Below are 23,118 nucleotides of genomic sequence, written 5' to 3' on the forward strand. Positions count from 1 at the left end.
CATCTCCCGGTGGTATCAGAGTCAGGATGTTCTTGGGAAAACCACCCAGGTCGATTCTGATGAGTAGTGTTGGTACGGCTGCACTGCCACTGTGCTGCTTACAGCTAATGAGCATCTGATCTTCTGTTTTTTTTGTGTCTAAATGCTCCTGTTGGGGAGTACTGTGTCATATCTGCTGTTAATTATAAATTACCCCACTAACATTGTGATGTTTTCGTGAGCAGCAGTGAAAGTGCAGCTATTCTTCTCTCTTCACTAAGTTGAGCTGTTTGGCTGAAAGACACTTTTGTAGAATTCAGTTTTTTTTAGACATTTCACCTCCAATGTCACCATTAATCACCAAGCAAAGGCCATATGTGTGTGTGTGTAACTGAGTGTGTGTGTAACTGAGTGTGTGTGTAACTGTGTGTGTTATTCCTTGATGAGTCGATAGATGTGGTGCTGTGCCCCGTGCTCATTGTTGGACACCTCAAACACACACGCCATGCACAGCAAGGTCTCCTGAGTGTCTCTGTTGCTCACCACCTGGAGAGAGAGAGACACACACACACACACACACACACAATGAGAGGAAGAAAAGTCAAGAGTGAATTATGTATCTGCAACCAAATAATGTAGGTGCCTACCTGCACATTTACATACCAAAAAAACTAAACCATACTACATTTTTTCTTACCAGCAGAATAGTGAAGTTCTCCAGCACGCTGTTCATCATATATTTCTCCGGCAGGTGTTTGAGCTTGTGGATGAAGTTGATCATGTATTCACACATCGGAGAACGACTGATTCTGTAGACGAAACGCCCATTTTCAAACCTTGCGTATTCCGTCTGAAAGACAAAGAGAAGAGAAAGTTATATTTACCAAACCTTTACATGGCAAATCCAACAATTTTTCACATTAAGACCAGTTTACTAGTCATGAGCTCGACCTGTGACAAAAGTCTCAAAATAACCCTGATAACAGAGATATAAGAGAGGAATCACAGAGAAGCTTGTGGTACAAAGCAGGAGAAAGGAGTCAGAAAGAGAGAGAAGGGAGGGACTGTCTCAGAAAGAAAAACTATTATGGTGTTTTTGGAGCTGGACCCAATTAGAGACTAAAAATCAAGATATCTCCACCTCGGCTGCCTCAATTTCAAACATCATTTTCTGTCTCCTGCATGTCCAATAATGTTACAGAAGTGCAATGTTCAATAACTGGAGTGCTCTTTTAAAACAGTAATTTTTAACAGTTGTGTGCACCTATTTCAAGAATATCTGTCCTGGCAGATCTGAAGGCCAAAGAAAAGTGTTAAAGAAATAAACCATTAGGAAATAATATCTGATAACAGTTTAATTTCTGTTTTATTACCTTGACCATCAATCCATCAATCACAGTTCATTTTACCAGCTGTAGTTCAAAAGTGTATTGGATTCCTGCTGCTCTTTAATTTTAAGTGCACGTTGTAGACTTTGTTTTCTTTGTTTAACCTCCCACAAATTAATTTCAAAAACCCTTCACTTTCTAAATGACACTGGCTGTAAAGGACTGTTAACAACTGTTAAAACTGGCATGAACTGCCTGGAAAGATGAGAAAGAGGAATGAAGCAGACGTTTATTTCCATGAAAATGACTCCCGTCTACCAAACTACATCATCAGCAGTAGAGAAGATCCTCACCTCCACCTTCTCGACAACCTGCTTGCCGAAGGAGCAGACCTTGGTGGAGCAGGTGATGGTCATGTTCTCTGAGCTCTCATACTGGCTGCTGACACCGTAGAAGGCCGCGGGATCGTCCTGCATGTTATAATTCAGGTCGGCCTGCCAGCCAGAGAGCAAAAACAGTATTATTCACACCAGAATTAACAATAAAATATATTAACACACTCAGAAACACAAGAATCAACATGAGAAGCAGAGCTGCCTGCTTCATGGCACTAAAATGAGCCAACAGTGCCCTCTGCTGGTAGATTAGTCTCTGAGACATTACATGTGCACAAACTCAACAGTCTGCAGCATCAGGCTGACACTGAATGGATCCCCTTATTACATTATCAAAAACTATATAAAATTACATGTTCCACTTTGGATGAATCTCAAGGTACACAAACATAATAAACACAGACATGGACATCTAAAGTCTAATGTTTATCAGTGCAGAATAATGTGATGGTCAAAACATACAAACATAAAATGTATATAACAGTCATATATTCTAAAACCTGAAAAAACAGTGATCACAGGTGTGTAATTCTGCTGTCATGTTCCACATACTGTACATCACTGCTGCATGACAGAGTAATGGGGCCACAGATTCTTAATAATATAATATTGACATTTTTAGCAAAAAATTTGGCGATTCCCTTAAATTGTATTTTAGAGGAGAAAGACATCTCAGAGATGGGTATCTCATACCTGGGTAAATGTATTTATCTGGATTAGAACTGCCTTTTATTACTGATACATATGCCGAAATTTCTCTCATGAAATCTGTTAATTGCCTGAAAAAAGTGATACAAATGTAATAAAGGCCTCCTGATTTCCTTATCTCCGAGGTCAAATATTCAAGTTGCTTGTTTTATATGACCACTAGTCAAAACCTTGAAGATATTCAGTTAGTTATCGGAGAGGCAGCAAATACTCACATTTGTGAAGTGATAACTAGTCAATTTCTGATGACAGAGCTTCTGTAGATCGACTAAATGTTTATTGGACTAATGATTTCCAAAGAGCAGTATAAACATTGTAAACACTGTGTACATTTATTCATGCAAACATCAAACTGTGCTCCATTAAAGGAGCAGATTATCAAAAACCTGCTCTATTGTTGTAGATCAGAGAGGTTTTTAATTTAATTCAGAGGGGCTCTCGACATACAATATTACACACACACACACAAACACACACATTTTGTCTTTGTATTCATGTTATGAGCACACCTCATCACTTCTACATTAACTGTATACTTGAACCCACTTCAACAACCTCACAGCTACATTCAAATTCAACCAGTTCAGCACTTTTATGATTGACCACTCACTTAATTCAAACTGCAAATATTAGCATGTCCAGCTAACTAGCTTCCCAGCATTCAGAGCTGCCAAGTCTCACACTATGACCGTGACACTAACACAACTGACACACAGAATGTCTGTCCTATGGTCTGAAGAAACACAAATAATGCTCTTTTTTTTTTAGGAACAAAAATTAATACTTCTACAGCTAGCAGCCCTGCTAGTGTTACTACTGACGGTTACTTTCAGACAAAGGCCATGTCAATAGCTAACTTATTGTTTTGGGGTTAATGGTTACGTTAGCAAAATACCAGTTCATGACTAGGACATCCACCGTAGTAGAGTTTAGAGGCCTGAAAGCACCTCTGTCATGTTATGTCTGTAATGTTAGCCAAACATACTTGCTTGCTAAAATCATTCATTATTCCTCATCATTACACTCTTTTCTCTTAAAGTGATGCTTTCTTTTTGAATAATAAAGTTTATAAGATGTAATTATAAATTCAATAATATAAATGTATTATATCTATCACATGTTGTATTGTAATACTGATGAATCCAGTGTTGCAAGAATGTGTGATGCTATTTATATTTTTCAGGATTTTTGAAAGTTCTTTAGTGTACTGCTGCACTTAGAAATAACAGTAAAGTGGCACACACACACACACACACACACACACACACACACACACACACAGGCAGAGCAACCTGTGAGTCAGTAGGTGAGCAGGTGTTCAAACAAAGCGCCTGTGCTTTCATCAACCCACCACCTCCATATCCCAGGTGGAAAGACAGCACACACACACACACACACACACACACACACACACACACACACACACACACACACACACACCTGTAAGTACAGACAAAGACACAGCAGTGGGTGGAAAAATACAGGAAAAAGTAAGTAGCGCAGCACGTTCTAACCCTGCTTATTGGTGACCACGAGAATTTCACAAAACACAACAAAGAAAATAAAGTTGGTGAAAGTATGAGAGAATGTATTGGGCCTTTGTTAGTCCGTGTCTGGGTTTCATTTCAATCCTTCTTGACACCAGCTTCACTAATTCATGTTAACAGGATGTAGCAAAGTGTTTGGACCGCTCACCCAGAACTTGATCAGATAGAAAGCATTATGAGGGCCCTTGCCGAACAGCTCCTTGAGGCCACCCTTCTTCTCGGGGAATTTGTCGTAAATCTGCCTGATATCCACACACTCCAGCAGGGGGTCGCTGTAGCTCGGGCTGCTCTGGCTGATGTGCACAAACAGGTGCTTGTTGTACTGGGAGGAAGGAAAAGAAGATGAATCACACAAAGACAGAGGCGGGCAGAGAGTAGTTTAGTTCATTTGGGTCCGGGGAATAGAAAAATGATACATTGTTAATGGTCCAGTTTCTGTTCACACTGGCTTCTTAACAGAAGAATACATAATATGTATTCTTCTGTTATAGTTATACAGACTGACACATAACTTTGTTTCATTTAATTTAAGGAGCTCAGAGTAATTTCATTTTGACATTCAGAGCCCTTTCCAGGACCAGGAGATTAAGTCGTAACAGATTTTAAAATTCTTTTTTTTCCCTCCACAAGCTGGGTCTTACTACATTAATTTTGGCTTTGATGGCTTAGAGTTAAACATAGCGATTCCCTCGAAATTAAATGTCAGGAAGCTGTGGCAAAATCTGAAGCACTATAGAGTTTTTCTTTGGCTGACTTGCTCGTCTGTCCTTTGCACGTGCCCAGTAGGTGGAGAATTATCAATTCCTGCTGTGGTCACTTGCTGTTGTTGCATGACTCAGCACTTTAAAGTTTAGCTAGCTTAATGTAAACGTAGTCTGGGGTTTTAATTCACAGTCAAACTTGCATACCCATTTTATCACATGTAACATGAATGTATTATTTTACTAAATAAATGATGTTGTCTAATAGCAACTCTGTCATGTACTTTAACGTAGAGAATAATGCTCATTTTATTATGTACAAAAATAAATACCACTAAAGTTAGCAGCCCTGCTAGCTATACTACTGATGGTTACTTCCCAACAAGGGGCATGTCATTAGCTAACGTTACAGATCACGTTAGCAAAATACCAGTTCATGACTGCAACATCCACCCTGTGTGAACCAAGCTAGAGATCGTAATTCGTGTTCTTTTTAATGTTATTTAGTATTGGGGGAGCTAGCCACATTCAGCAATGCTAGCCAATGTACTAGCGATACGTTTGCCAAACTCCCCATTAATTCTCATCCGCACATTCTTTTCTCTTAAACTGAAACTTCTCACTTCAACTTTGTTGAAAAATAAAAATAAAATGTATAAAATGTAATGATGAATTCAATAATATAATAAAAATGTATTTTTATTTATATGTATTATGTGCTGCTGTATTGGAATACTGGTGTATGTATTGTGTGTATGGTGAATATATTATTTTACTAAATAAATTATGTCATCAAATGAGTAATTTGTCTGTTTTTTGTTAACTACAAAGATGATTTTTCTCCAGTTGATAGTTTAAAAAAATAGAGAATCGTTACAGTAACAGAGTATTTTATAATTAATATATTAATATTGTGCTTAATACTATGTTGACCACCAATACAGGAATAACCTCAATTTACTGTAACTCACAATAACAGAATTTTCCAGTGCTTAGCATGAGTGCAATTGCAGCTGACTTTTGTCTACCAGTCAAATATAATGGTGAATTTAATTGCAATGACACGTTTCTACCATTAGGGGCATTTCTAACACCTCATCATTTACACTAATGTAAATTATGCAGGAAACTGTGGCACCTTTTGATAACTGACTCTGTTTCAAAGTAAACATAGACCTGTTTCGAGGTTTCTAACTGTCTAAACAGAAATCAAGAAGATGAATGTCGGCTGTCTGTGAGCCCAAGGTAGAAAAATGACAGTGAGTCCGAAGTGTGGCAGGATGACAGATAGACCGAGCAGACGGAGAGATAGAGCTTTACAAAGGTTATTCATACTGGGAGACACACAAAGGGGTTTAACGCTGTTCTCTGCTATGGGGTTATCTGTCATCTCTGTTTATGGGACAATAGGGAGTGCTTATTGTGGACTTGGGCTCTGTGTGTGTGTGTCTGTGTGTGTGTGTGTTTGAGCTTGTGGTACTCACTGCCTCCTGGTCCCTCTGTGTCTCCAGAAAAGATGAGAACTCCACCAGTCGTAGTTTGGTGGTGCCGATAGAGCGACCATGCCATGCCGGCTCTCTGTGTGTTTGGGCTGCAGTGGGAGGCTCATAGCCTAGACAACGCACACACACGCACACACACAAAATTGAATTGTCATCAGTTTTGTGTAAGGAAATATGAACTATACTGATACTGCTGATATTGTGCATTAATTCAATTTTCCTCTAGTTTTTTGGATATTTTCATGACCACTTCCCTCACCAGCTGATATCTGGAGAGCTGGTACAAGCAAATGACCTAAACCTGAGCAAAATTCAAAATATACAACACACTACTAAGACTTGTAGAAAGTCCACCAGTATTTTTCACGTCTACATCAAAAAAATGAAGAGGACACAGCTCAGTGCCACTGTAATAATTTCTAAAAATCTGTTCCAACTGAAATGTGATTATTGTGCTTTTTTAATCAAATAAAAACTCAATGTAACATGGACAGATCCACATTCATTGTACAAAGCAAAATATAAGCAGATTAGCTCACTATAGTGCTAGCTTGGCTCCTTTGTTAGTCATGTGACCTTCACCTTGTAGCACTCTGCTGAGATCGTAGACGCTGCTATCACTGAAAGAAATCTTATTTCTTCTTTTTAGTAATGACAATTTTGGAGTGGACTAAAGAAACAACATCTTTTTTAGGCAAATATTAATCCAGCTCAATATAATGTCTTCGATACTTTAGGAACTAAGACAAGGTTAGTGAAGGTGATGTAAGAAAAGTCAGCTTGACACCTTTTTTTTCCTCTTCACAAGATAAACCTTAGGGCACATTGAAGACCCAGGTGCCCAAACAGAGTCAAAAACCACCCTGTTGAGAGCCAGTGGCCTGAATGGCAGGAGAGAGGACCGCCTGTTCGCTTTGGAGAAAGGAGATAATTGTACTGTGGTCGCACTCACCTGAGATTGTGGTGGTCCCTGCTGTCTGCACGGAGTAGGCTTGCTGAGAGAATGGCTTGATACTGAGATACACAAAGACAGACAGACAGACAGAGAGACAGACAGGGGAGCATTAAAATGGCTGAAAGGAGAAAGGACGCAGTAGGACCAGTCACACACCATGTACCACATGTACCGAAAGAAATTCTCTCCTGTCTTGTATGAACAGTGGCAGGAGCACAGAGGTCAAGAGGATCTCAAAGCTAGCACCAGCATCTTTTACCACCATTATGACCATAATATAGTCAACTAATAACTGGCAATAAAAAGAAAAAGGTTAGAACTTGTTGCATCATTATCCTAACCACTAGAAACTAATGTAAGACACAGAAACAGCAGGTTGCCACGTTTTGGGAATGAAGTCCAACAAATTTGAAAATCTTCATATTATATGAATCAGTCAGTATTTGCAAAGATAATGTCAACTCCCAGGCATCAACTGTGTGAGTCATGAAAAAGTCACACAGATAATTTCTTAAATATCAGCAAAGATCATCGTCCATGTACAGACCAAGCCTGATTGTGTGTATTTTGAGGTTTATGAAAGAATGACTGGAGGAGAATTCTTGTGACATTTCCATCTGCTACAAACAAGAACATGTTTCCTCATCTCTTAAAAAAAAAAAAAAAAAAAAAAAAAAACCCATAATGCCATAACACAACATAACATAACATAACATAATATAACATAATATAACACAGCCACCTTCAACAGGTGCCTAGTTCACACCAACCACTGATGATGTCATTTCTGTCTTTTTATTCTATTTTTGTTATATTTGTTTTGATGTTTTTTGTTCAACTTTATTTTATGTTATTTCATTATGATTATCATTCTATAAGTTTGCTCTTCTTATTGATTTTATTCATCTGTTTCTTTTGTCTTTTAATCTCTTCTTATGAGCTAGTTTCAGTCTAGCTTTTATTTAACTTTATCTCTTTTATTTATTTATTTCATTTGACTTATTTATTTTACTTAAATAAAGTTTGATTGATTTCCACATGATCACTGTGTCATTGATCATATCTATCATCATTGTCTCTTTTTTTTGCCAATATGATAATAGACTACATATTCCTATACGACCAGATCAGCATCATAGAATATAGAAATTGTAAAATTAGGTGAAAGAAAGGGTGAAAGTTTTTTTGTGGTAGTTGTTAGTGTCCTACTTCTAGTGTAATCTGATGTGATTTTAATATAACAGTTCTAAAAGTTTCATAAAGTGAAAATGTCTGAAATGTACATACCTTTGTACAAAAGATGACTAACTTGCTGAATGACTACCAGAGGAGTCAGAGTAAATGAAACTACATGTCATATATTAAAAGCCAATGTGTTCCAAATCAAGGCAAACACACATTTCAAGGCGGAAAATAGTGACTCACTCTTCTGCAGTGGAGCTAGACTGTCCTCCAGGAATCATCCCCTGCCACAGCTGAAAATAAAAACACACAGTCATACAGTGGACTGAGGGGCAAACACACCATGAACGCATTAAAATAAGTGCGTGTGTGCGTTTGTGTTTGTGTCTCTTCTTGTGTGCGCACCAGGACTTCAAACCGAGCATATGTGGCCACCAGATTGCACAAAAATTTGCTTTATTATTATTCATGTCCTTGTGTTTCCTGTGTTTATTTGAAGAGAATAAATGCAGTGTGTGTGTGTGTGTGTGTGGGACCGTGTGTGTGTGTTACCTGTGCGTTGCCGGGGAAGCTGGCCCGTACTATTCCAGGCAGCAGCTTGCTGTGTATGGCTGTGGCTGAGACGATCTGAGCAGAAGACATGGAGGAGATGCTCTGCAGAGCTTTCTCCTTGGCATTCTGGTCCTGCACGGTAACACACACACACACACACACACACACACACACACTAGCATCAGCAACACAAATACACTTTACATACTGCACACACAATCCAAAAAAATCAAACTGAACGCGAGCATCAGAGCAGAACAGTGAGTCATCAAAAACAGGAAAATTAAAGGAGAATAATTAGAGTGATTGTGAGTAATGAAATGTAAAATCTTGCAGAAAAATCAAAGTCCTGAAGGGAAAAAATGATAATAGTTGTCATTCTCCTCCTAACTGTCATTATCTGACTGCTTGTGATCAGACTGGCGCCTCCTGCTTCTTTCTTATTACACAAATTAACATACTGCAATTTGAGTAAACTGCCTAATATGAAGCGGCTCATTTGCCAACAGTACAACACTGTGGAAGGCAGCAGCTTTGTTTGGATATTTGAATAAAAGTTTAAAAGGGAAAAGCTGCTTCACAGATAATAAAGCACTGATTAGAAATGCTTAAGGGGATAAATACTGTAGATGGATGATAAAACAGATGAATACAACACGCAGTGAAGATCATTTATAATCCTGACACTACTTTAAGTCTCTCAATTTAACATAAATAAGCAATACATCAACAAGTAAGAACTGGTTTATAACACAGTATAATGTAGCTATAAGCATATAGTCTAAAGTGTTTATTCAGTATTTATTAATAATCATAACTTCTCCTATGAACACACATTTTATATTGCAACTTAAGCCTGTCACGATAACTACTTTTGTTGGACGATATATTGTCTCAGAAATAATCGTGATAAACGATATTATTGTCATTTAAAGATCATTTGAGACCACTGATATAATGATAATATAATAACATAATAATGCAATGTATTGGAGAGTGGCAACTACGTTTTCACAAAAAGCCATTGTGAGCCAGGACGAGGGTTATTATAGTTTTGACATATTTATTTAGTTTTTCAGTTTGTTTTTTAAATTCAGTTTAGTTTCAGTTAGTATAAGTAATTAAGTAGTTTTGGTTTCATTTTTCTTTTGAGGAATTGACTAGTTTTTGGTTTGTTTTTTATTTATTTATAGAAGCTGAAAAAGATGAAAGAATGCATGACACCAAATATGACTTACCAAGTCACTGTTTATTAAAGGTACCATATTGTACAAAGCCATTTAATTCTTTAACCATTAACAATGCTCAACCACAGCAAAGCTCAGTAATTAATACCTGAAGTTAAATCAAAAGCTTTTTTTTAGTTTGTTTTATATTGATTAGTTTTTTTCACCTCTAGTTTTAGTCTCAGTTTAACCCTGCCTTTGCAACATTTGTGACTCTTGGCTGCTAATTTGAAGTGTGGCAATATTGAAGTCTAAAAAATAATCAAGGTCATGTCCATGTATTACACGGTATGCCCATATATAGACATGATGATGTTGATAATTACATTATTGTACAATTAGTTGATAGTGTAATTATTGTGTATAATGATAGCCACTACCTATAGGTGCTCACAGGAGGAGTTATAGCTGTTGACACATACATTAATAAACACTTTATGCTTACAACTACATTATAATATGTTATAAACATTTGCTTTATAAATAGTTTAAATACTGTTTATGAATTCTAACTTACAGGACTTACAGATTTAAGTGTTTGACCTTGGTTTGTCGTTCTAATCCTCAGCAAAGTTTTGAAATCCAACACTAATCAGTGTCAGACTGTGTGTGTTCACGTCTAAATCCCCTGTTTTGCCTAAAACTGTCTCTCAGCGGTGTTGCAGAGGATCTGTGGTGTATACCTTTTCCTGTGCATGTTTTGTTTGGGTGTGGTGCTCTGGCTTGTGGCCCAGGGGGAATCCTAGCGACAACAGTGGGGAGCGGTGAGTGTGCAGTAGAGCTAAATGACAACACGGTGAACACCACTTGCTAGGGGTGGCTGCCTCGAGGCAAAAAGTTAGTTACATGCAGCAGGATTACAGTGCGGCTGAACTTTCCGAGTCATTTGTCACATCTGAACTTGAAGCAGCATCAAACCCAGAGCAGAAAACAGCTGAATGAAATGGAATTAGAGGAGCTGCAATAGCTGGAGAATCACTAATTGGCAGCTTCACTCAAGTTAATTGGCACTGAGAGAAATCTGTCCTCCTTGGGGAGGTAATAACATTATGGGAGGTACTGAGATGGGAATCATGCTGGATTTTCATATTAAATACCAGGAACCATATGGGTTTGATAATATCCCTGACCTGAGCTCATTTCTTTGAAACAAACAACCCATGTTTTTGTGTTTTCATGTTTTAATTGATAATCCAACAGCAGGGAAAGCTCTTACATGAAAGACCATCCAGTGTTTGTGACGTGCTGTGAGTAAATCCATGATGCATAGTGCTGAGACAATCCATTAATGAATATATTGTTGTTTAATTTTAATAGATTAATCGTATAAGTCATTGGCTGTCATTCTATATTTTCTTTCTTGTCAACAAATCCCATGAAAAGACCAAAACCAACAATGTTAGTACATCTCTCAATACTTTCAGACCACCTCACCATGTGTGTGATTCTCAGCCCAAAGCCCGCTGGTTCCTATGGAAGACATACATTTATTAAAACAGTTCACAAATATATAGTTTCATTTTTACTCAAGGCTAATTTGTTACAACAGCTGGGCATTGTAGGTTTTAGCAAAAGTAACTCAAACAGGAGGAAATTATGTATTTGCTAGGGACTATTTTCAGCTGCGGATTAACATACATTTGATGCTGTAGTGAGTATTTCTGGCAGCAAGATGGTCTATGTGGGATTGTTTGAAAATAAACTATAATGTGTGTGTGTGTGTGTGTGTGTGTGTGTGTGTGTGTGTGTTGACAGTAATGAAGTCACACGTCAGCCAGTGCAACAGGTTGGTTCACTGATGTGTTTTTAACATATATTCATATTGGCAACACAGATAGTAATTGTTGGTAAGATCAATTCATTGTTGGTTTTGGTCTGTATAATGGGAACTGTTTATAATTTTTTTTTAAAGCACATTATCACCAGATTTATCTTTTACATAAAAATGAGAAATATTTGCTGGTTGTAGCCCTTTAAATGTGAGGTTTTACTCTGTTTATATCACTGAAAACAGAAATGTGTTGGACTGTTATTTATTGGATATTAAAATTGATTAAATAATATAATCCAGAGATGATGCATGATTGATAATAAAAACAACAATTAAATGCAGGTGTAATTAAATATTTATAATAAAAAGGCTGTAGTTTAATGTTGTCTACAGGGAAGTCAATACTAGGTGCTTATGGTCAAATCACTCATATTTAGGCCTGTCATGATAACTACTTTTGTTAGACGATATATTGTCTCAGAAATAAGACGATAAACAATATTATTGTCATTTGAAGATCATTTTATAGCACTGATATAATGATAATATAATAGTATAATAATGCAAAGGGGGTGGGGGTGGGATTGGAGAGTGGGAGAATCACTTATGTAAAAACACAGACTGTCATTATGGTTGGGGACAGAATTATTTACCTTTAATTCCATATGTGGCAATATTGAGGTTAAACAAAAGATAATATAACTATCGACTCATATTGGGTGTTTACTTACTTTATTATGTGTATATTTAAGATTATGTAAAGCAACACAAATCTCATATACAATATGAACTGTTCCTCAATTGGGAAAAAACTCATAAATGTCCAATATTATGATCCTTTAATGTAAATATGCTCCAAACTGATGGCCTGATTATTTTAGGTCAGTTTGTTTTATGTACTTTACAAAACTTGTCATGTGACTACAATTTAAATACATGTAATACAGTCAATTTTGCATGATGATGGTATTTTCCCATTTTTATATAACAGAATGTGTTTTTCCTTAAAATATAATTATAAAAGAGCAGACAAAAGAAAAGCAGAGAAACAGTATATACACATACAGCCCTGTATCACTAATAACAATATATTGTAATAGTATATTATTACATCTTTATTATGACATGCCTGCTATAAACTGCATTTAACCATCTGTCATTTATTTTATGACAGCAAACATTCATTCAACCCTCGCTTCGTTTCCATTTGGAATTCCGACTGCTCTCCTCAGAAAACAAGCGCCCCATTGTTGCTTTACATGAAGTTAATTACAACCAACTGAGAGGAAGAAACAGAAAGAGGGAGAGAGGGAGGAGGAGACACAGAGGGTAAGAGATTAATAGACTGGGAGGAGGGTGGAGAGAGCATAAGAGAAGGGAATAGGAGAGGAAAGACGGGGGAACAAATGAATGAATGTATGGATGGAAGAGAATGACAGGAAGAGGCGGGGGGTGGGGGGGGGGAGTGAAAACCTAAACAAGCCTAATTAGACGCCTAGGATACTAGAGTCACTGTGACAGGCATCCATCCAGCCACTGTGAAAAGTTAACAAGCAGGGGACACACACTGAATTCAGATTGCCCTTGTGCTTGTTGTGTCATGATGCCGACGTCAACATGATTCTCAACAGACTCCGTCTAATGTCTTCATCAGTCTGTCATTTAAACAGTGATATGTTCTCCATTCTCATAGTGCTAATTGATGCAGTATTTCTGCACTGCATTTACCAGAGATCACTGTTTTTGGCACTTCTTTTCTTCTGTGGTACTTTTTCACACCACTTCCTACCACTGCCTCCCCCACCACCTACACACACACACACACACACACACACACACACACACACACACACACACACACACACACATCCTATTGCACCGCTGGATAAGTCTTACCTTTAGTTTGGACTGAAACTCCCTGGATTTTCTTCTGGCTAAGACCTGGATATGACTGGATACCTGGAGGATAGGAGAGGAGAGGAGAGGAGAGGAAAACCAAGAAGAAGAGAAAAAAGAGAGGGAAGGAAAAGGGGAGAGAGGAAAGGAGACAAAGGGGGACAAGAAGAGGAAATTAAAAAAAGATAGAAAATGGGAAAAGAGAGGGAAGGAGAGGAGGAGGAGGAGGGGAGAGGAGATGAAAGGAGGAAGTGAGGAGAGGAAAGGAGAAGGCAAAAGGAGCAGGGGGTGCATGATAGAGAGAGGAGGAAGGACCAAACAGTGAGTTGCCATGGTTATGAAAGGACTGTTGCCACACTGGAAGGGCGCACGCACACACACACACACACACACATGCACACACACAAACACACGCACACACACACACACACACACACACACACACACACACACACACACACAACTCCCCTGACAACAGTGAATAGACCCATCTATGCACATCTTTTGAGAGTGAAAAGACACCTGGGAACACAGGCCAAGAACTGAGATGCTCATACTACATACAGACGGTGCCACTCTCTGTACTGTCAAGAAAAAATCTAAACAAATGTTTTTCAGAAGGTTTACCACACTATTTGGATGACAAACAACAGTAAACATGCTGTTAGTGAACAACACGCAAGCCTTTTATTCTGTACGCTGTAAATACAGCTATATACAATATGACCTCCAAACCTAACTACTTGTGTGGGTAAACTTCAGAAGCTTAAACCAAAGAAAGAACGTTATTTTTAAATAGCCTCGCCATAGACGCTGTTAGATTAACCCTGTGCAGTCTGAAAAGAGTCTGTCAGTGACATATGTGCATAGATAACCATGTAACAATATCACATTTTCTGAGTTGATAACAGTGCAAAAGAATAGCTTAGCTGCTAACAGCAGCCAGTTAGCCGAGCTTTCAGTGTCATTTTTGGTTGCTAACGTAACAGTATGTGCAACAGTGTTTCCCTATTTTTTGGAGTGGACCACTTGATTAATGTCATCCTTTTGTATGTCTTGGGTGGAAATGTAAATAGAACATGAAGAATGACTAAAGCATTTCCCTAAAAGCTGCATTCATGTGCAATAGTGATGTAAAAATGTATTTCTTATAGAGAGCTGATTTAAAACTAGAACATCCAGATTCTGTTCCACACATAAAAAAAAACCCTTCATTCAAAATCAAATTTAAATGTCCGATTTAAATTAAATGTAAATTTTAGACAAAATACGAAAAATGGATAAATTGAAGAAAATTATGTATTTTTGTGTATGTTTGCATAACAGCTAAAAAGTTGGAAATATAAGGACAGCCACAAGTGGATATCATGAATAAAAGAGGAACCAACAGTTCCAACAGCTGTAAAAACCTGACACAAGCCATAGGTTTTTGTAAGCTAACGAAAAAATGATTGCTTTGTTAAAATGAAGAGTTCAGTTTAGCCTTACTTCTCATACAGACTACTAGTCTATCTTAAAATATGGACGAAACTATACAAAACCTTCTACGTGAAACTGCACTGACACACTGAAACTACAAACCCTCTTTTCACACGTTAGCTGGTGAATGCAGCGCTTTGTCAAAGCTAATTCTCAACCATTTCAGAGCTCCGCTAAACACAAATATTATATCTGTAGCTCTTAACACACGGATGTTTGTTGATATTTCAGGTGAAGTGTTGGCTGCCACTTCAAAAAACCAACACAAAAATGTTAGCATGCTATTTCAGGTGAAGTGTTGGCAACAACCAGAGAAAACCAACACAAAATACTAGCATACTAATCATGCTCTGGTGTTATACTGTAGCTGCTGTATTTTGTTTTCTTCTTTTCTTCTATAAAAACATCCAAGTTTATTGCAAAAAACACCACTACGATGTGTTTCCTTTTAAAGGCACACTGGGTAGTGGTGGCCCCTAATGGCAACAAGATGTAATTGAGATGTAATAACTTTTGAAAATCACCATATTTCAGGGTAAAATAATATCAGTTCTCTCATTTTCTTATGAACACTACATAAGAGCACCTTCGATACATTTATTTTTCTTTAAAGGAGAAAATTCACACATCTTAACAAGTGCATCTTTAAATTTCACGTGATTCTATGTTTTTTTTGCCCGTTTAAGATTCAGCTTTTCAACCATTCTTTTTCACTACTGCAGTTGGCACCATTTCCCTTATTACGTCTGTATAATATCATATGCAGGGATACATAGTGTAAACAGTATGATTGGATTTAATGCACATTTCCATTATTACCTGTTTCCTCGTCCGCGTCTTGCCTGTTCGGAGTTTGATGTATCTGGCTATCAGCTCATTTCGACCTGGAGGACAAAGATACAGAACACACTGATGAAATATTATGCATTCAGTTTTTGGTGCACGTGCACGCACACACACACACACACACACACACACACACACACAAACACAGAAGACATAACGGTATTTGAACTTGTTCTTTCTCACAGACAATCACAAGCAGGAATCACATGACCCTGACAAACAACTTAGTGGCTGATTTAGTGCTGTTGACACAGCGACCCTGTGACGTGCAGTTTCACATAGTAGCACTGTAATCACCGATACCCCTGTTGAGCCCTCCACACATACACACACTAACACAAACACACAAAAATCACACACGCCATGGCCCTGAATACACATGACCCAACAATACAGGCATTCATGCAGACCGGCCGTCCCCTGATTAAAGGAACCAGCAGGCCAGCTGTACCCATGCTTACGTGTGTGCACATACACGCACGCACGCACACACACACACGCAGACACACACACACGCTTACAATGCTGAATAATTCAACCCATTGAATGGGGAGCACAGCAGACTCAGCATGACCTGGCTAGTATAGATTAGTGAGGGTGAGGGAGACAGAGAGAGAAAAGAAGCATAAACCACTGCGTTACATCCAGAAAACTGTGACAGAGAAGTGTGTGTGTGTGTGTGTGTGTTCATATGAAGGATTAGATAATAGTTTGTCAGTGTTCCATAGCAATTACATTTACAGTCTGACCAGGTTAAAACTTAAGAGTCCTCAAAATTCAAAGGCGGTAATTAGCTTTAAATATTTAGTGAAGTCATGTAATTTGATTGTTATTTTGTTTGCTAACAAGCAAATCTGGAGCTCAGTGGCTTCATTTGGTTCAGTTTGTCTTCTGGTTGCTTTCTGTTCCGACCAAGTGGAAAACCAAAGTCAGGCCAGCTGGCCAACTGATGGTCAAGATCAGCACAAAGCCAAACCTCTACACACTACCCAAATGGCTCACAACAATAGCCCTAACTAACTAGCAGATGGTGTGTCTGCATGTGAGTGTGTGTGTGTGTTTGTGTGTGTGCTCTGACCAATCGCACTCTCACTGAGATAGGCAGCTTAGACTGATAAAATCTACAGCTCCCAATGCAGGTGTTTTCCTTCTAGCAGTCAAAAGCTGCGACTGACGACAGCACACATGCAAACACGCACACACAAATACATGTATATACATGCATGACTGCCAAGACACAGACACACACACACACACACACACACACACACACACACACACACACACAGAGTGAGTCCTGGCTGCGGAGGCTGACATCTGACTCCAGAGGGGCCAGCTGGTCTTTCTAGGAGGCTTAACGGTGAATTATCATCCTTCACTAACCCTGCGGCACACATCCCTCGCCCTCCCTCTTCCTCAAAAACTCTACAGCACACACACACACAAACACACACCCTTCCCTCCCTCCTTCGCTCTGTCCATCCATCCTCTGTTCTGGCTGTTCCCTTTTCCCCCTGCTCTGTCCCTCTTGTAGTGAATGGGCTTCCCTTCTGCTCCCTCCCTCTTCCTCTCTCTGTCTCCCTCTCTACTTGCCCAGTGAAAGACTTCAAGGCCAAAGTCAGATGGTCATTAACCATGACGAACAGAAGCACCCCCCTCCCCACCTCCTCTCTATCTCCAGGCTGAAACAACTCCGCATGCAAGCATATATTTAAGGGAGACGATGCACTAAAAAAACCTACAGATTTCACATGTTAGTTTTGTCATTTAGGACTTTTCAGTAAAGATCTGGAGTGAGAGTTTACTGATAGAAAGAAAAAAAGGAGCCAGAAACTTGTGACATTATGATACAATAAAGAAGTGACCCCATTTGTGTACTTTGATATGCACAGAAATATTGGCTGTTCTTTTTCCTGTCTTCTAAAAAAAGACATTGCTGCAGTTTACTGTTGCTCGCCACCCTCACTTTGCAGGGTGATTAAGAGCTTCAGCTGCTTAATAGAATAGCTTGAAACCCCTTTCAGAATAGGGTCAAAGCCTTGCCGGTCGTACTCGCTAACAAGGCCACAGTGGAGTGGTGTGTATTGTTGTGTACCCTGGGAAGACCTCAGAGACCACAGGAGCCGAACTCTGGCCCACAGCCTGGTTTCGCTAACACTGAGTTTATGCTTGTTACAACAGCCGCAGGACAATTCTACGTTTTTAAGAGGCGAGCCTTGAGATCTCTGTTCATTAGTTTGGTCTCCATCTGTTGCAACAGTGCACCTCCCGAAGATCACCTGTCAGATCACAGCATCTAGCATTTGACATCGATGCTCTTTCCAGCCTCGATTGCTGCACTGGTCTTACTAACCACAAAGTGAATCTTTCATTCATTACAAAGAAGCTGCCAGTCCCTTTAAAGACTAACTAAACCCTGGGTTGCATCATATATAATTCATATGACAAAAGTTTATATATATCTGTTGGTAATTTCATTATGTTGTGGAATAATGTTCACTTCAGATGAACAGGCGCAATCAATCTGTATTTATTATCTCCACCTTGATGAAAACGCTGATTATGCAAGGCTAAATAAAAGCTTTTTAAATCCATTTTCTTTTCCGTCTTCTCTTCCGATCTTTGATAACATCTGCCCACAAATTAATTGTATGTAATATTATTGGAGGCCTCTTGCATTCTTTTATGGCTTGCTATGATTTGTTATTAGTATACAATAACAGCGTTTCTGTGCTAATACCACAATGATCAGTTTTGGACAACTTAGTTTGGCTGATAGAATGTGTTTTAACCCTTTTTTATTTAAAGGACCAGTGTGTTGGATTAAGTGCCATCTAGTGGTTAAGGTTCAAATGAATACTCTCCCCTTTCAAGTGTATAGGAGAACTTACAGTTTGGCCTGTCACAATAATTACGTTATTGACTCATCATGCAATAACGTGATTGTCAACATCATCATGTCTATATATCAACTTGTCCTATAATACATGAACATGAGCTTGATCATTTTTTGACCTCAATATTTCCACACTTCACATGAGCAGCTAAGAGGCTATTGATGTCACATTGCCTGAGCAAGTAGTGTCCTCCATTTCTCACTGTGCACATCCTAAGTGGAGACTGCAGAAGTGATATAACTTATATAGAATCAAAGGTATATAACTCATAATGGCAGTCTGTGTTTTTACAGAAGTGTAGCTCCCACTCTCCAATCCCACTCCCTGTCCCCCTTGCCTTAGTATGCAATTATATTATCATTGTATCAGTGGTATAAGCTACTATAGAAACATGGAAGTGCAACATGGCGGGCTCCATGGAAAAGGCCCTGCTCCCTATGTAGATATAAAAGGTAACGTAAACATAACAATTCATCATAATCATAATCATGGAATTATAAATATTTTAGAATATATATAAATATAGTAAAGATTTATACAATATGGTGAGAAATGTTTTTGGTACTGCCGTACTGAATGTGCTGCAGCCCACACAGACTTCCTCCATCACCATTAATGGTATGTCGTAGCCTTCTGTAATACATCTGTTTTGAACATGTCCCTGTACAAGGCTTAAAAGACAGCAAATGTTCAATACCAATTAAATGACTTTAATATCCGTCCAGTAGATCCATATGTGTCTGTAGGGGACAAAGCCACTGGCTATTATATTGTACCTTTGCCAAGGATAATAGCGCTATTATTCACCTTTTCATTCTCTCTCCCTTTTATACACATCCATTTATGATGTTTTTTTGTTTTTTTTTACACTTTTCTCCCACTAAGTTCATCCCGCCACTTTCTCACATTTTCCTTCTTCTTTTCTTTTCAGTCCATTTCCCTGCAGCCAGTGGGGGGTACTTTTTAGACCAACATAGGTCCCTAACCATCAGATATTACCCCTTTCTTTTCTGTAGGCCTACTCACCTGCCACTCGTTTTACCTTTAATGTAATACTCTAGGAAACACAAAGCCACCATTAATGACACCGAGGTTTGGTTTGAATAACAAAGAATGAAATGCCAGGTTTTTAAGTAATCCCAAAATTGCTAGAAAAATCATGACTTATATATTGTGCTTTTTTCTTTCAAATTAATGAATGAGGTTCTTAAAAGTCAAAGTAACCAGCACCCATGAAGAAAAGCGTGAGCCTGTCATATTTTGTTCACATCACGAGGCAAAAATAAGAGCGAACTAGATGCTGTTTCATAATTCTGGTTCTGCACAGATGTTCTAGTAACGATTGAAACCCCCTAGTCTCTATGCCAACTGCTGCTCATCCCTTCTCGATATTTCGCCTTCCCTGCTCTGCCTCTGAAAACAGACACTGTCTAACTCAATTAGGTCACTGCGATAGACGTGTCAACAACCTGAACACAAAGTCAACAGGGTAAACAAAAAGTGCTGAACATGCCACTGAGGCAGAGAACAGAATGAGAACATAGAGACTGATTGATCGCCGACTGATCAATACAAAGGAGTGGGACTTCTGTACGTCAGCATTTCAAACCTGTTGTGTCCCCACTATGAGAACACAACATGGCTAAAAGTATGTGGACACCCTTGACTTACACTGTTGTGTACTTGTTGTCTAGGGGGCTCTTCAAGCTACAGCATACTATAATATATTTGTTTATTAACGTCACATTGGTTAAGTGAGTAGTGTCCTCCATTCCTCACCGTGTACATCCTGAGTGGAGACAGCAGCCGCTTATATGGAATTAAAAGGTCAATACTGTCCCAACCCATCAACTTCTCAGACAATATATCGCCCAACAAAAGTGGTTATCGTAACAGGCCTAACTGACATATTATCTATCACCTTATAAAGTTGATGTTTGAGGCCAACACTCAGTCTTTAGTTTGGTTTCCACCAACTCCTGAGGAAAATATCTGGCTTTTAAATGCTAAATGTTGCATTATGTTCTCCAGCTAGTCCCTACCTTTAACAACCCTTTGTTACTAGGCAGGTGGTGTTATTTATGGTTATGCCTGTTGCTGTCACTAGAAATGACGTTGATGAGAGCAGTGAAACTGGCCAAAACAGTAAAGTTGTGGATTGCAAGATGCAAACCACACAATCAGGTGACAATTCTCTGTGGATTGCCACTACTAACAGCCCCCTTTCACATAACACAGTCATTTTATTTCTCCTTTGTTAATAATAATAATAATAATGATATTGATTGGTGCAGCTTTAAACGGATGGTTTTCCGAGTTTGGCGTGGATGAACTGCGCAGAGCCCTGACCTCATCCCCCAATCGAACACCTATGGGCTGAATTGGAAACCAGAAGGCCGCTTCATATCCACACCTGACCTCACTACTGCTCTTGTTGCTGAATAGTTGTTCAACGAACACATGATTCACATGTTTGGGTGTCCACGTACTTTATAGCTAGATACGTACTGACATATAGTATGTATATAAATCCATCAAGGTCCTGAGGAAAGATTTCATCATGGGAAAGGAGTGTGTGTGTGTGTGTGTATAGGGGGGGGGGGGGGGTCTGGGATTCTTATTTATTACTCAGAAGCCAAAAACTCAAGCAGTATCATAAAGAAATCACTAGAGAGCACTCTGCATACGGAGAGAGACAGAAAAAGAAAAAAAGAGTGAAAGAGAGAGGGAGGGAGGTGCAGCTGGTGGCAGCCAGAGGACCATCTGTTCATCACTCTATTAGTTCACACACACAAATACATACTCTCTCTCTCTTTCTCACACTCATTCTCAGACACATACACATGAGGCACCTATAGCACGCCTCTGTTTCCTCTATTTTTACAGTTGATCTTTCATACGCAGAGTCATTCTCACAGCCTGATTCACTGCAGTTTCAACATCTCAGCCAATCACTGGATGTGTTTATGGCACTGTGCAGTGGTGTCGCAGTCTGTCACAACACGCTGTGTGAATTAGTGACAAACAATCAAGATTATCCACACTCCTCGAGTACGACACATCACTACAGGCACACACAAACGAGTGACTTCTGCTGTGCAATGTTACTTGGCTTCATTCAAACTTTTTTTAAATTTCTGTCAGTGTTGATCATTAGTGACAAGGGAGATATTGTGATTGTTTAATCAATTTATAAAAAAAATGAATGATTACAAATTCAATGACTAACTGATGACATACAATCACTGTTATCTTTAATAGTGACAATTTGGTATTTCCTGTGTTTTTTTATAATCATAAATTGAATATCTTTTATACTGGTGGTTGAATATAACAATTTGATTATTTTTACTTGCAGTCTTACATGACAAAGTAAAAGTTCCCTCCTTTCCTTCAAACATCACTCACCGTACATCTTTCCTTCATCCGACAGTATAATCTTCCTCCTTCCACAGGGCGGGTAGATGGCAAGCGCTTCCTGGAAGCTCTGCTCGATGTCGGGGCTCCAGACCCCCTCGGGGTCCCCATCCATGGTCTTGTCCCCTCCTGAGTCACTCAGTCTATCCATGTCCTCCCCTGGACTCTCACTGCCACTCCAGCTACTGCGGTCCATACTAGCAGCTAATGTTAACTAGCCGGCTTGTGGTCAGCGCTAAAACTTTTATTGCCAATTATGTGACTTAATCAAAGCTAAAGGTAAACTTTGCCTAATCTTGATGCTAATGTCAGTAAATAGCTGCAGCCAGCTGCAGTGAACTAGAGACTAAATGCTACTGCTAACAGAAAATGGTAGACCCCAAATGCTAACTGCCAAAAATAAGACTAAAAGTGGCTGGCAGACTGCAGACAAGTCAGCAAGGTCCAAACTCCAGGTCCAATCAACAGGAACCCTAGAAAAACAGACATAAAAGGTTTGTTGTTAATTAAAGTTGTGCACAATAATTTACATTGATGGCTCCAATATTGGCTCCGTACCAGATTCCATGTTCCTAGGTACTAAAACAGTTTCCCACTTCCCTCTTGCCTTATTTGAATACATTGAATAACTAAAAACTTTCAGCCATCACAAAATTTCACTTTCAGTTTAAAAACAAGATATAGTTTTTTTTCAAGGTGACATATAACTGATGAAAAACTGAATGAGCTTCCTAAGA

At 38.8% G+C, this 23,118-nt stretch overlaps 1 protein-coding gene across 2 annotated transcripts; it reads right to left on the reverse strand.

The window, feature by feature from the left end:
• Positions 1 to 411: 411 nt before the first annotated feature.
• On the reverse strand, positions 412 to 22,660 carry tead1a (TEA domain family member 1a). Of its 2 annotated transcripts, XM_053318572.1 has the most exons (11): positions 22,373 to 22,660; positions 16,041 to 16,105; positions 13,743 to 13,805; positions 8,850 to 8,981; positions 8,541 to 8,590; positions 7,113 to 7,174; positions 6,143 to 6,270; positions 4,106 to 4,279; positions 1,661 to 1,801; positions 677 to 829; positions 412 to 525 (listed from the first exon to the last, which is right to left on the reverse strand). In XM_053318572.1, exons 1-11 carry the CDS (start codon positions 22,575 to 22,577, stop codon positions 412 to 414), a joined length of 1,287 nt encoding a protein of 428 aa, XP_053174547.1. In that variant the 5' UTR covers positions 22,578 to 22,660. The 2 variants fall into 2 exon arrangements, with proteins under 2 accessions (XP_053174547.1, XP_053174548.1); XM_053318573.1 differs by lacking the exon at positions 8,850 to 8,981.
• Between the last annotated feature and the right edge of the window lie 458 nt (positions 22,661 to 23,118).

The sequence above is a fragment of the Scomber japonicus genome, chromosome 5, assembly GCF_027409825.1.
Source record: "Scomber japonicus isolate fScoJap1 chromosome 5, fScoJap1.pri, whole genome shotgun sequence".
In the NCBI taxonomy this organism is placed as follows: Eukaryota; Metazoa; Chordata; class Actinopteri; order Scombriformes; family Scombridae; genus Scomber; species Scomber japonicus.